At 38.4% G+C, this 15010-nt stretch overlaps 1 protein-coding gene across 3 annotated transcripts in view; it reads right to left on the reverse strand.

The window, feature by feature from the left end:
* MGAT4D (MGAT4 family member D) overlaps positions 1-15010 on the reverse strand; it is a 42055-nt gene that overhangs the window by 16448 nt on the left and 10597 nt on the right. For 2 of the 3 annotated variants that reach the window (XM_052815879.1, XM_052815888.1), the window contains exons 2-7: positions 13530-13691; positions 9849-9989; positions 7812-7945; positions 5561-5607; positions 2995-3108; positions 1708-1783 (exon numbers count right to left, since the gene is read on the reverse strand). In XM_052815879.1, the coding sequence (XP_052671839.1) occupies positions 1708-1783; positions 2995-3108; positions 5561-5607; positions 7812-7945; positions 9849-9989; positions 13530-13691 (674 nt within the window). The remainder of the gene's footprint in view (positions 1-1707; positions 1784-2994; positions 3109-5560; positions 5608-7811; positions 7946-9848; positions 9990-13529; positions 13692-15010) is intronic. The other variant, XM_052815898.1, reaches the window with a different exon arrangement.

The raw sequence follows: 15010 nt of genomic DNA on the forward strand, positions 1-15010 counted from the left end.
AAAATACAAATACATAAGTCATTTCCACGCAAACGTGAATGCTTGGAGAACTTTATAGTAGAAAGGGACAATAAGTATCTGGCAGCATGCTTAACATTTCCCTTCACCATGTTTCCCATGCCTTAATGCTCTCGTGCACTTAGTAAACTTGGGTTCTTAAAAATATACAAAACTCATGGGAAAATACTCTGTATCCCAGTAAACCTTAACTGTTCAATAGACAACATTCTTCCTTGTTGTCCTGGTTTCAGCTGGGATAGAGTTAACTGTCTTCCTAGTAGCTGGTACATTGCTATGTTTTGAGTTCAGAGCGAAGAATGTTGATAACACTAATGTTTTCAGTTGTTGCTCAGTAGTGTTTAGACTAATGTCAAGGATTTTTCAGCTTCTCATGCCCAGCCAGTGAGAAAGCTGGAGGGGCACAAGAAGTTGGCACAGGACACAGCCAGGGCACCTGACCCAAACTGGCCAACGGTGTATTCCATACCATGTGACGTCCCATCCAGTATAGGAACGGGGAAGTGGGGGGCAGGGATTCGCCGCTCGGGGACTGGCTGGGTGTCGGTCAGCGGGTGGTGAGCAATTGCACTGCGCATCATTTGTACATTCCAATCCTTTCATTATTGCTGTTGTCATTTTATTAGTGTTATCATTATCATTATTAGTTTCTTCTTTTCTGTTCTATTAAACCGTTCTTATCTCAACCCACGGGTTTTGCTTCTTTTCCCGATTTTCTCCCCCATCCCACTGGGTGGGGGGGAGTGAGTGAGCGGCTGCGTGGTGTTTAGTTGCTGGCTGGGGTTAAACCACGACACTTGTCCACCTGCCTTCTGAGTGCCTATGCCAAATCCGAGAACGGAGCATAGACTCTTGAGGAGCCCAGCTCAAATGCGTTTGTGTTAAATGCTGACAAGAATTGTATGAGATGCCTGCTCTTGCGGTCTTCTCTTCTGCTTCTGGGAATCTTGTAATGTACTTCCGTGATACAGAGTCTGAGGCCTGTTCAAGCAGGACAAGACCCAGGAAAACTAAGCAAAATGCTGTTCTGAACTTTTTTTTGGAACTATTGACATTCAGGAGCTACATGAAATTTTATGATCTGTTCCATTATTCAACAGTCATGATAAATTTTGGAATCTCTGGTGGCGATTATCATGTTTATGGAGTGCAAATTAGCACAGATCTAGAATGGTGGCTAAACCTAAGCTTGAATGCATGGGGATCTTCTTAAACTCTAACACTCTCAATCTTCCGGAGAATTTAGGATCTGTACCAACTTGCAGTTTAACCTTGTCTCCAGTATCACTATACTGGTATGTTTCCCTATCTGTAAGGGTTTTTTTGTTCATTGTGACCTGGGCTATAACCTGGACCTACCACCACTATTCTGTCTTGCTGCACCAAGTGAAAACACATTAAACTCTGACTTTCTTAACCTAATCAAATAAGGATTTCATGCTTCAGTTACCTTGTTATCCAACCTCACAAATGACAGGAAGTTACAGATGGATTTAATCAAATAGTACCTGGCTGCAAGACGTATATAAACATAGAAATATGTGGATGCTTGTAAAGAGCACAGGCAAAATACACAGAAAATGGCAACAGATTGCTGTTTTTATTGAGGCCTTTGAGACAAATTATAATTGCCAAAGCTAATAATCAGTACAGATGTATTGCAGCTACTTAATGATAATATGAACATACCTGTAAATAAAAGGTTCCCTTAGGTTGGGCATATAGCATTAAAAAGCTATAATCCAAATTCTGTTTAGTTCTCCACCTAAACATAAGCAGCAAATTCTAGTAAGCTTGGGGGGGGGTTTGCAAGAGTTATTTCTATAATAAAAGCATTTCTAATGCTCTGCAGTTTTTTCTCTACAATAGAATTGTAACGTTGAGTATTCTAACTCATTATTAAGTGAATAAAAATTCCTCTGTAATCAGTGTAAACGTTTGTAAATAATTTGAATTTCCTATAAAAGTTAACATTAACTAAGCAAAAAATTTTGATCTGTATCAGTGCAGCCTGAAACAAAATGTCTAACAAGTATATTCATGTCAAATGACTTAAAGATTCTACTCAATATATTACGAACAGTAGAGATCAACACATAATGATTAAAGTTCAAAAATTAAGTGCTTTTACTGATGAACAGCACAGAAAACAGGTTGATAAACTTCATTTTCAGGTTTAAATGTAAACACAGATTTATCTCTACAAAGTACTGTCTCTCATTTTACCAGAGGGTGAAGCTGATGTTTGATAATCAATGCTAAAAGACTAGAGAGTAATGTATCAGTATTTAATTAACATAAAAGCGTATCTGATACAAATCTAATCGTATCTGAAACTTAAGTATAAGTATGTAAACATGTTTATGCTCTGAAAGATACAAGGTTTATCTATAAATCCAATATATGTGCATGCAGACACTTGCTGATTCCCTCCAGCCTAAACTCTCAGTAGTGCAGCTCTCTTGCTGCATTGTTGGGGTAGCTTCTGATAAATTAAGTTGCTGTTGATCAAAAGAAAATTACTTTTCTCCAGTAAATCAATTTTGTTAGGTTATAATCTCTCAGTGAATTTGGGGCACGTGAGCGAATGAAATCACCAGTTAGGATATATTATTAACAGTAGTATAAAAAGTCCATGATCACCAAAAGCTAGGTCATTAATTAAACCCAAAGTAGTTGTTACTAGTTAGCTAAGGAGCCACTTGAGGTTTCCTGTGTTCAAAACCTGGGGGATGCCTAGAGTCAAGACCCAAAGGAGAAGCCTTGGCTCTCACCCTGAAGCTGATGTGCAGCATAGCTTTTCTCAAGATCCCCTTGTGTAACAATTTTTTTTAAAAGTACACTTGAGGTCCATTAGCTCTGAAACATTAGCTCTGAAACACAAAAACATTATCAGCTCAAACAATGTTGACTTTTGCAGAATTTTCCATTTTATACTCTTAGCAAAAGTTCTTAGGTTTTATACAGCTATCTTACCTTACTCTGTCCTCCGAATCCCCAAATGTTTTCTTCAGGTTGGAAAGATCTGGATAATAAGAAGCAGGAGGAGAAATAACCTCTAGGACTCCAGACTGGATTTCTCTGGGGAAGCTGTGAAGAGAAGCTTAGTGAAACCCATTCCTCAAAAAGACTTTTGAGGGCAACCACAGACAGCAGCTCCCCAGAGTTTTGTCTGCTCCTCCATAAGTGGAATTCACAACTCGAGCAAAGAAACAAAGTCACACAGATTGTCAGTTAGGAACCAAGAAGGGGTCTTTGACAGCCGTGAGAACAGGCAGGACAGTAAATCATCAAAGTCTCAGAAAACACTGAAGAGAAGTGTGTCTCAGAAATCCTGCCCCTCCTGCATCTATAGATGCTTACTCGTAATCCTGAGATGGTTGCCAAAATGCAGCAGTAATTCACAACCAAATCCACTATCTAGAACCACACACAACTGTTCCCCCTTGCATGAGAGCTCCTAGCTTCCTTACACTTTCTCTAACTCAAATTCTACATTCTAGCCAAAATGATACTGTCCTGGAGTGGGGGTTTGGGATGGGGAGTCTGGGTCTAGTCTCTGCTCCAAGAATTAAATTTTCCATTTAAAAAGTCATTGAGAAAATGTGTCATCAGCTTTGGGAACCAAACCTGGAAGCCAAATCTCCCCCTTCCTCTAGAATATGTTTAAAAAAAAAAAATTCTAAAGTTTTTAATAGGTATAGGATCACTGAAATAAGTTTTCAGAACTGAGTTCCCCATTTCCTATGATCAATGAAAACAAGCTAACATTAAAAATCAAGCACAGCACAGTACAAGTATGCTTATCAAAAAGAATCTCAATCTTACTGTGTAACACTGACAAAGCACCTACTCTGCAGTAATTTTTTCAAAAACCATGAAGAAATCATAAAAGCCATCTAAGTGCTGAAGTTGCTGTACATATCGTACCTTTGTGGCGCTCAACAGTACCGAGGAGGACTGCCTCTTCACCTTGTCCTAGCTGCAGCACTCCCACCTTAGCTAAACCCTCTGGAGGCAGGAGGCTATTGCTATTATATTGCTATTACTTAGCTCACAGGCTGAGCTTGGGGAGCCTTCTGGGGGAAACCTGCACCCTAAATACAGTCTGGGAAACCCTTGGGTAGAGCAGGATGTGCAGAAAAGCCTCAAAGTGAAGGAAAAGGGCAACCTCTCCAGGGATGTTGTTCAATTTTTTTGTTTGGTTGGGTTTTGGGTTTGTTTGTTTTGTTTTGGGTGGGTGTCGGTCTCTTTTCCCAAGTAACAAGCGACAGGAGGAGAGGAAACGGCCTCAAGTTGCGCCAGGGGAGAGTTAGATTGGATATTAGGAAAAATTTCTTCACTCAAAGGGTTGTCAAACACTGGAACAGGCTGCCCAGGGAAGGGGTTGAGTCACCATCCCTGGAGGTATTTAAAAGACATGTAGATGTGGTGCTATGGGGCATGGTTTAGTGGTGGACTTGGCAGTGCTAGGTTAACGGTTGGACTTGATGGTCTTAAGGGTCTTTTCCAACCTAAATGATTCTATAATTCTAATAAAATATTGATACAAAGTTTGAGAGCTCTCTTGTAGTCATTTTAAAGGAGGAGAGAGGGGAAAAGCTGTTTCACTTCAAATACTGGCCAAACCGGGGTTCTGTCGGAGTAACCAATTCACGAATAAACTTGCACATCAAAGAAACCAGCAACACCAGTACCGCAGCACAACGCAGATTTCACCTCTCACTTCTTTCAGTCAGGTGCGCTTCAGGGCCTTTTAGCCTTAGCTGTTTCGTGACTGTTAGCTACACTATATCATTTCTTAGAAAGCAGCTTTTGTAAGACAAAATAAATCTACCAATGAGCGTATTTTTTTTCCCCCAATATTTTAATTTAGCAGTTGGTCCTCTCCAGCTGCTCTAAGGTTTTTAATATTCACGTGGTGCTGTAGACGTCTATGGGAAAGAATGGTGAGAGCAAACAAAACTGCAGTGGGAACCAAGCCCTCATTTGATAGCTCTTACGTAAATTTGGCATGGCAAAGAATACCCATCTCATGCTACCCATCATACAATGGTATTTAACAATATAAATATAATCCCATTGCTGTCCAAAGTCCATTGTCTTCGTGAAAAAGAGACAAACGAGGAAACAAAGACACCTAGAAAACATGACAGACATCAGAATACATTGCAGGGCTGTGAAGTCAGTGGGAACCTAATACACATAACCTCAGGTGCCTTGAATTGCATCATTAATTTCATGGGGAAAAGACTTAGGTTCAAGTAAATATTTATCAGAAGCTTAAGCTGGGACTTTGCCTGATTAGTTAAAGCATATTTATGAAATAAGAAAAGGAAAATAAACTGACATACATATTTCTGTTCTGAATTTCACAGTGTGTCACGATACACATACTAAGACTGCACCTTTGCCTCATTTCGTACCAGTTCCATTTCAGTATGGCAGAGTTGTAACTTATTGCTGAAATGCTCTAATTCTTTCCATAAAAGCTCAAAATTGTGTTTGCTAGCTGTTGGGTGTTACGCTCTATAGGACTTACCTGGTTTTAACACTTTCTGCAACACTGTTAACATATTCTGCATTCACCTAAAAAAAAGAAGGGGGGGTTCATTTCAAGTCACCCATTTTTGTATTAAGCAACATTTTGTAGGGAATATTTACAAGCAAACACTTCATTTTTATTCTCTAATTCTTTTCATTCTAAAGAAAAGCAGTACGTTAACAGGAGCATTCCTACTAAAGGACAGTAGGACTAAAGGATTAAAGCCAACTGAACTTTCAATGTAGTTGAAAGTAGAACTGAACTATCTCCAGCTATGGTTTCTGCATTTTGTTTTTTCACTGCTTCTGCAGGAGGCCAAGCCATTTTCTGCATAAAATTCTGTTCCACAGCTTTCCGTTACACCAGGAAAGCAGAGTCATATAACTGTCAGTAAAGACCTGTTTCAGGTTAATCATCCAAAAATCACAAAAGAGGCCTGAGGCAGTTGAGAAAAGTCACCTAAGCAAAATTTTCTAAAAGCTAGTGATATTTAAAATTTTTATTTAGAGTTTCTTCCTAATATAACACACTTATGGCTCTTAGTCTGGATATTTTGAGGACATATTTATTCATTGCTGTTGTTTCATAAAAGTAACAGTTCTACTGTGCAAAACACATCTGTTAACTACATTAAAGAGTGCTAAGTTTTATGGATGTGATTTCCAAAGCAATACGATACCTGTCTTAGCAATTCAGATTTTTTTTTAAATACACAAATAATCATTACCAGCTATATATTAAATTTGTAATAAGTACAAACAATGTGAAGTGGTAAGTAAAGAACTGTGATAAGAAAAATAATACAACTTTGCAACTCACTTTCAGTCAATAAGTTACTCTGACTTAACCCATGATGTAAACATTTAACTTGATCTTCTGAAACTTGCTGGGAAAAAGGTAGGTGTGGATTCACAATCAGTGAACACACCTGCCCTCCTCTCATAATTAAATGTTCTTATCACCTCTCATACCAGCACAATCAGCCTGCTCTAATTTACTGCATGGCTGAAAAATGGAAGCTGCAAGAATGTGACTTTGGGGATGGGAGAAAGGGGAAAGACCGACTCTTACAAGGGCAGTTTAATCTTAAGTTGGCTGAAATGGACTATTACTACAACCAAAGTTACTGTTTGTTAGAAGTGCTACCTTAGTTCTGTCCACAGTGGGAAACTGTACTGTTCAGAAGTTAACCCTTAAAAACTCAAAGAACTCTCTGAAACCCTGTAATAGAAGGTTTATCCAAATGGCAACTAGGCAAACCTCATCATTGCCAGGGCTCTTCACTGGGAAATAGCAACTGTAAAATAAGTTCAGCTCCCGAAAATTATGCTGAAGAGGAACCACAGCCAGTAAAATTGGACATATCTACTTATCGTTGTCATCCAAACAGAAAAGTGGAAGTCATGACCTAACTTAATAAAGTGAACTATGTTCTGTTTGACAGTATTACAGTTGCAAAAGCTGCTCTAAGTGATGACTGAATTAAAAAAAGCAAACTTTAGCTGTTAATGAATACATGTATGAAATTTAAAGTTGTTTATGGAAGGACAAAGAAATATGAAGAATAAATAGGACATCTGAATGATTGCACAGTCTTTTTACCTGCATGAAAATATCACTAGCTAATTCCCTTCTGTAGCTTTTTTCCAATGTGATCAAGACATTTTGGAATGAGAAAAAAAAAAAAATTCATTTACCCCTAATATTTTACCTTGAACACTGTTTACTTTCCCAAACATGGAACCATTCCAAGTCTCTGAACAGTTTTCTTTTTCACAAGAAATGCTGATACACATGCAGAAGGCAAGGCTCCAGCATGTCAAGGTACTTTGCAAGATAAACGATATCAAAACAGCAGATAAATAATCTGAACTGGTTAGACTGAGTAAGTTTACTTTTTTCAGGTTCTACGGAACTTTTCTGTGGAGGATTTACATTTCATTCCTGAAGTAGAATACTGTACTTTCAGAGAAATAAGTTCATATGGTTTTATTTGAAAATCTGACTGCAACAACTGTGTTGGTAAATGTAATATGACTTTTTACCCTTCGATCACCTCAGTTACAGGGCTTTTTCCACATATGAACACTGAGGCACTAACTGCTCACTATGTCCTCCAGCCCTGAAGAAATCCCTCCGAAAGGCCTAGCTAACAGTATTTTGCAGCCTCTCCTACACCATTACACTAAGACGTAAATCTCCGTGTTGCCTTTCTATCAGCATACTGCGCCTTTCCATTCAAACTTACCTCTGCTACAAAGACGATTATTACGCAGTCATTCTTCTGCTCTTCAGAAAGTTCGTACAGTAGGGAATGCAGTGTATTAATCAGATAATGGTGTTTTTCCCTTTTCACAGTAGGAATACCCATCACCAGTGAGACTGCAAAGAAAGAAGTCCACAAGCCACGTAATTTTAACTCAAGTAAAGGGAAACTGAAATTACCTTTTAATTTTGATTTGATGTGACCATGAGACTTGTTGACAGTTAATATTCCTACACCACTGTGACAGCATTTGCTTCACTACCTGGAAGGACATATGTCCAGCTAAGCTTAGGTTAGAGACACCTCTGTCTGTGTTATAAGCACCAGGTCTACACTGTGTAGACTGTCAACATTTGAGAACTTGGAGATATTACTACCTCTGGCAAACACACAGGTATCTGTTATTGAGTTTCAAAAGTGGGTATTGCAAAATAAGTGCTAGCTCTTGGTATGAAGTTGGAGATCTGAGTAGCAAGAGTTAAACCAACACTGCTTTAGTGAGCAAGTTCTCACAGGAGGCGAGCGCTGTGTATCTCAGAAAGGAATCCAACTCAAAAATCTTTCTGAGCAGTTTAATTTATAGGAATCAATGGCTTTGATATAATCAATAATAAGAAGAAAGGAACTTAGACGCTATCGTTATTAAGAAGAAAGGAACTGAAATTGTGTCTGGCAAAGACTCCACTAGTAGCAAACCTGTGCATATCACATCATTAGATTGTAAGCAGGACGCCTTTTTTTCATTGGTATGGGCATTACCCAAATCAGTGACCTAATATAACTCAGTAAACCTGTGGAATTCTTCGTCCTTGCAGATGATTCCTATTCACCAAAACCTCGTGAGGTGGGTAGGGAAGCAGCAGATTTTCAAGGAAAGGAGTAGGTGCAGTTGGTGACTTGCTCCAGTCTTTATCATCCGTGCCAGTGTCAGCTCAAAAACGCCAACGTTCCAACGTTCCTTCACAGCACATAACCTGCTAAACCACTGGGGTTTTGTTTGGTTTTACACGCTGAAAGTCAACCTGTACTTGTTAAACTGCAGTCTTGCTATTGTGATTTTTATGTACAAATAAATGAAAATTAAACACGGAGCATTCTTCTATTACTTATTACTTTTCTTCCCTTTTTTTTTTTTAATTTTTTCTTGCTTGTGAATGTATCTGGTTTTCTGAGGGTCTTCCGCAAATCATTTTGCTGACAGCCTCTGGTCTTTTGCAGACTGACACTCATCTATGGGCACTCTAGTGAGAACTACAGCACTAGATCACATTGCTACAACTACACCTACTAATGAGAAGGCTGTAGAAAGTTATCCGTTGTCATGGGCACAGCCAACTTGGTTTTTTAGTTAAATCAAAAGTGCTGCCAATGTTTCTTTAAATGAGATCGCCCCAGAGAAAAGTCAAAATTTCAACAAAATACAAAGCCCAGCAAAATGGTGGACTAGTTCCTTGTTTGCTTACTGCTTTGGAATGTTCTTTTTACCTATCACATGACAGTTAGGAGAAGATGTAACACTATAATTTGTATTATAGTTCACTGGAATTCGTTTTGATTTGCGCAGGTGTCAGCTGATTTCTCACATGGATGAGAAAGTTACACTGAAGATTTATTAATATCTTTCAAATGATCACATCACCTTTCTAACTTTAGCAAACTGTGTGAATTGTAAATTCTCCCTGGCTTCCTTACTCATACTAATTTTGTGGGGAAAAAAATGTCAGCTAATGAATCTTTGCCACATGAATCCATGACTAAGAACAAAAATAATATTGCTTTTAAGTTATGACTATCTTTTGTTGATATTTGAAAAGGTTTATCAGAATACTTTGGGGAAGACTTGAAATTGGGATGGGAGTGGTAAAACGGCTTTTGCCATTCCCATTAAAATTTATTCAGTTTGGCAACCTTATAAAGTTTAGGGAAAAAACCCTCCCCGAACTTTGAGTATGCTTCATTGCTAGAAGTTAACATAAAACATAAACATATAGAAAATATAAGCCAAACTTTATTTCCTACCTCCAGTTCTCTGTTGGCCAAAAATAACATTTGGGAAAATGGCATCTTCATATTCTCGAAGGTGAGGTAGATAGTAGTACATATTTGTAAAATGCACGGGGAGTTTTCTGGTCAGGTTTAACTCTTTCCACTTCATATCATCTTAAAGAAACAACAAACCCACACATACACATAAAATAAAAAGCCAGCAGTGAAGCCTATTATTTCAACTGTTTTCCTCAACTGAATACTAGCAGATTACCACACACAAGGTCATTCAGTTAGAACTATTCCTCAGAAGTGTTTATGTGTCATATATATTACCCTCCTGCAGTAATGAACTGAGAATTGCCCAGTACAACCCTGGCGATGGTGCAGAGCTCCTGGGAACTCTGCCTGCATTTCCCTGTGCCTAAATAGCTGCAGGATTGACCCATCTTAAAACACAATAAGCAGTTATTTTAAAAGCAGCAGGAAAAAAAACGGTTTGTTTTTTTTGCATAGTTGCAAGCAACTTTTTAAAGGAAAAGAAACACAGATTCTAATTAATAACTTTCTTAGTTACTTAACAAACTTAAATGCTTTCCCCAAAATGTAACACATGGTGGTTTTCAGGGCTCAAACAGAAGTTCTCAGGTTATAAAAAGTCCTATGGCAAAAAAGACAACCAGATCCAGGCCTTTAGAAACTACTCAAGAAACAAAAGACTGTAGTAGTTAATACAAAAGTAAGGAATATTGATTTTTTCTTTACTAGTTTAAAATAAAGATGAAAATAATTAGAATATTTATTCATGTTGAAATAACTCCAGTGTAACCTTATAAAAATAATCCTATTTTTTTATAATAAGCCATATAAAAAACAGATACCATTAATTTACTAATTTATATTCCTTGACATAAACACTCCTGAATGTTCCAGTGGTGGTGAAAATTCTTTAAAATAAATTTAATAAAAACTAGAACAACTTAATTCTAAAATAATTATAAAATCAATTAAAAGCTGGCAAAAAAAATTGCGCTTAATCTAAGATACCCATGGGGGCAGGGACGATATGCACCATGCAATTTTAAAAGAGGTATTTGAACAGATTAAAATGAAGACTATATTTACAAAGAATAGCAAATGGTCTTTCTAATATTTAAGGAAACTGCTTGGGAACAAAACCGAAGATCACCCCAGACTTTATTTACCAGTTGTCTGAAGGCTTAAATCTTGCTTTCCTGACACAGGCAGCATATGGCGCTCACACCAGAATTTTGCCTGTCATTCTCTGTTGCTCAATTTTTCTATACCCTAACTAGCTACCTACAATGTCTTTTTGCCCTGAAAGAAAAATAAAGCTCCTGTGAATTTATCTAAGTATGCAATTCATACTTCAGTGGGTGCCTCCTCCAGACACTTCATCAGTTGTGCAAAGAGGACGCTGCTAGGGCACTTCGTGCTATCAGAACACCACCTCAGACAGTTTTAGCCAACAAAATCATGTTAACAGCCTTCCAAGCTGCAGAAAATTTGAAAACTCAGTTTCACAGTCAGCAAAGCAAAAGAAGGTTTACTGACTTAGATGGAAAGTTATTTTTCCTAAGAAATGCATCTAGGATAACTCCACAAATTTACCACCCTTCAAAGTTACTTAAAACAAGTCTTACATATGACCATCATCAGCTTTATTCACTCAGCTTAGATCAATGAAGACAGAGGCTTACTGAATGGGCAGTATTTGTTTGAAGTTTTACAACTTCCAAAAGATATTCCCACCGAAAATTAGGCCTCAACAGAGATTCCTCACTCTACAGAAAACAATTCTAAAAAAACCCCAACAACCAAACATATATACATACACACAAATGTCCAGACATTTGTGTATGAAAGAGAGACCCACAACTCCTCCCACTCTGCTTTGCCATTAAATATACTGGAATTGTGCTGCATAGAAACTTTTTTTTTTAAAACCACCTTCATAACTTTTCAAGGACTTTCCATTTTTATTCGGAAGTAGTACCTATCAAGGGTTGGGCAAGGACTTCAGTTTTATTGTGTACAATAAACCTTTTCATTTTTATAGTATAACAAGACTTGGCTGGAAGGGGAAGCAGAAGAGTAAGTAAAAATAAAAGGAAATCTATGGAGTGATTTTAAGAAATTTCTGCTTTGAATCCTGTGAATTGACAGCTTTAATACTTTCTGATATTCAGCTGGCTCCAATAAGAATGAACAGCAGAGGGAAGGGGGACTCGCACGCTCCTCTACTGCTATTATGTGCATTAGGCAATAATTCTTTGTCCACAGTATGTGGGGCTACTGGTAGCTGACAACATGGTCTCTATTCTAAAGCTTGTAAGGCCACAACCCTGCCAACACTCAAGCGGGTGGCACGCTTTTGTTTGCACGCATCTGAAAGGCCCCACTGAATTAATATTGAATAAACAGACAAAAAGAGGCAGGGAAGAACAGGGTAAGAAACGAAGCTGACTACACAAAGCAGGAATGCACCTTGTTCCTTCTTCCCCTGTAAGAGTCCTGGTTAATTCCCTATTTTAATCTGATACCAGCCCACTGTACTGAATGCAAATAAGGATTTTTAAAAAGTAGTTTTCAGTAGCATCCAGACTCTTTTTGAAGTCAGGGTGTGTTGTGGAATGCTTCCAGTGCAGAGATGCCCCTTCTAGTTTTCCTTCTCTCCGCAGGGAAGTAGCTCTTCCAATCTAAACAGGGGGGAAGGCAGACCCTGCACTAGTACATCATTTCTTTTACGGGACAGAATCAAACTGTCAACCGTCTCATCTATGGTATGCAACTACAGTGTGCAAAGAGATGGGGATATACAACAGTCTGTAAGACAAGGACTAATATATTTTTAAGTAAATAAGAAGTTTAATTAAACATTGGGAAGAAGCCAGATCACTAGAGTAAACTTAATTGCATGTTGGTGTCCCTCAAAAAAAAAAAAAAAAAAAGCAGAACACCCCCCCCCCCAAAGGTTTTCTTTTAATTGGCATCACTTACAAGCATTCACATTTCCTTCAGATTCTTAGCAAACTACTTCCAAGATAAAAATAAACTTTAGAGGGAACATTCTTAGGCTACACCTAGCCAGCAAGACCTCATGGGGCTTCTCAACTCAGGCAAGCTCAGGCAACCTGCTGTAGGTGCTCTGCCTGCTGAGATGAGGCTGCGCACCCACCACACGCACCTCGGTGCCTGGGGTCCGCCGGCAGGATGGCAGAGCACTCGTGGCCAAAAAGTCCCCCCCAAAAGTCACTCCACCTGGACAGGAGGGGGGCAGGACTGTGGAACATCTGAGGAGGTGTACCTGCCTTCCAGGTTAGGCACAGCCCTAGTACTTATCAGGGTGTAGTGGTGTAGTAAAAGCTGGTAAAAATAGCTTATTCAGTGCTCTGTAGTTGGCAGCAGGAAAGGGATAAGCACTGTAAGAAACTCGATTAGCATTATGTACAACTTTGCCACTATGACACCGCTGCAGTCTATTGCATCCCCTTTTTTTTCTCTCCTTATTTGTTTAGTTACTAACCGATCCTATTTAAAGAGGGGCTACAGGTTACCTCCCCACCCTTTTTTTTTAAAGTAGAAACTTCCACCTAATCAAATCAATGATTTTTCTTCCCACACTGCTGATAAAGAAACATGAGCACACAAAACTTTGAACCGTTAACACAGTACATGTTTATAGATACAAACCTGTATGATTTGTTGTCAAGTTCATTCTTTTTGCAACTACATGTTTAATTTCATCTAGGGCACTGCTCAGTTCATGTGATCTTTTTTTATTTTCCTTTTCAGCATACAATAGTCTTTGCCGAAGTTCCAGAAGCTGGCTTTGGTAAATGTCTAAGTCATTTCCTGCAATGAGAACATAATTTCTTTTCAGAGATGAATTATATGATGGAATAAAGAGAAAGCTTAAGAATAGGAGACGGTTCAGAAGAACACGTGACCAGAAGTGTATAAACAATAATAAAAGAGGCCACTCAAAGTTCATTCATGGAATGAAGAAGTCTGGAAGAGTATTAAGAAGTAGAGTTTAGAGAGCACAGCTGGGTAAAGGCTTGCAATTGAAGACAAGAATATGACATCCATAATAAGGAAAAAGTCAGTGAAAGACTATGTGTTGCAGGGGAAGGTGCTATCCAGTAAAGCCAACAACATTTGTCACCAAGTGACAAATCTTGACGACCCTTGTCACATTGAAGTGTGTAATTATGTAAGGGCTTGTCTTTTGTATAAAACACTATTAAGATTAAAATACAGATATTAAGGTATTCAGTCTTCATCTATGAGTTAAAAAGTGCCTGGAATATATTAAGAACTATTAGTAAAGATGGTTATTTGAACTCCTGGATATATTTAATTAGATAACAACTGAAACTGTGCTCTGGATTGAAGGATACCTTCATAATATATAGCCCACCTTTGATGAAATACTCTATAATCACATTGATATTAGAAACACTGTACTCTCAGTCATGGTTATCAGGCACCTCTGCTGTTCTGCATAGTATTCTCGGATAATGTCAATGTTATGTTTACAGAAGATCCACTCTCCTAAGAAGCCAGTACTGTCAGAACTTCTCAGTTATCACAGATGATATATGACTCATACCTGCCAGTGCCTCTACTGCCTCATTGCCACGTGAATGAAGATTGTTAGACTTATTAAAATTAATATAAGGCAACACTTCAAGAATGTCACTCACTTTGCAATAGGAAGTAAAGAAAGTAGAAGGCAGAAGGGGACTTCTACTTCATTTAAAAATGTTTTATAACCCTGCTTTTTTTTTCTTTTTAGTTAGTTAAATGCTGTTATTTAGACACTTCTCCCATTCTATTTGTGGACTGTGCTGAGTCCCATCCTTGGCAGGACTCATTTTCTAGGACCCACCATTGTCTGTCAGCAAAAGTGAATTCATAGAATCATAGAATCATAGAATCGTTTAGGTTGGAAAAGACCTTTAAGATCATCGAGTCCAACCGTCAACCCAACACCACCATGCCCACTAAACCATGTCCTGAAGTGCCACATCTACACGTCTTTTAAATACCTCCAGGGATGGTGACTCAACCACTTCCCTGGGCAGCCTGTTCTAATGCTTGACAACCCTTTGAGTGAAGAAATTTTTCCTAATATCCAATCTAAACCTCCCCTGGTACAACTTGAGGCC

Source organism: Harpia harpyja, chromosome 2 (genome assembly GCF_026419915.1).
Source record: "Harpia harpyja isolate bHarHar1 chromosome 2, bHarHar1 primary haplotype, whole genome shotgun sequence".
Lineage (NCBI taxonomy): Eukaryota > Metazoa > Chordata > Aves > Accipitriformes > Accipitridae > Harpia > Harpia harpyja.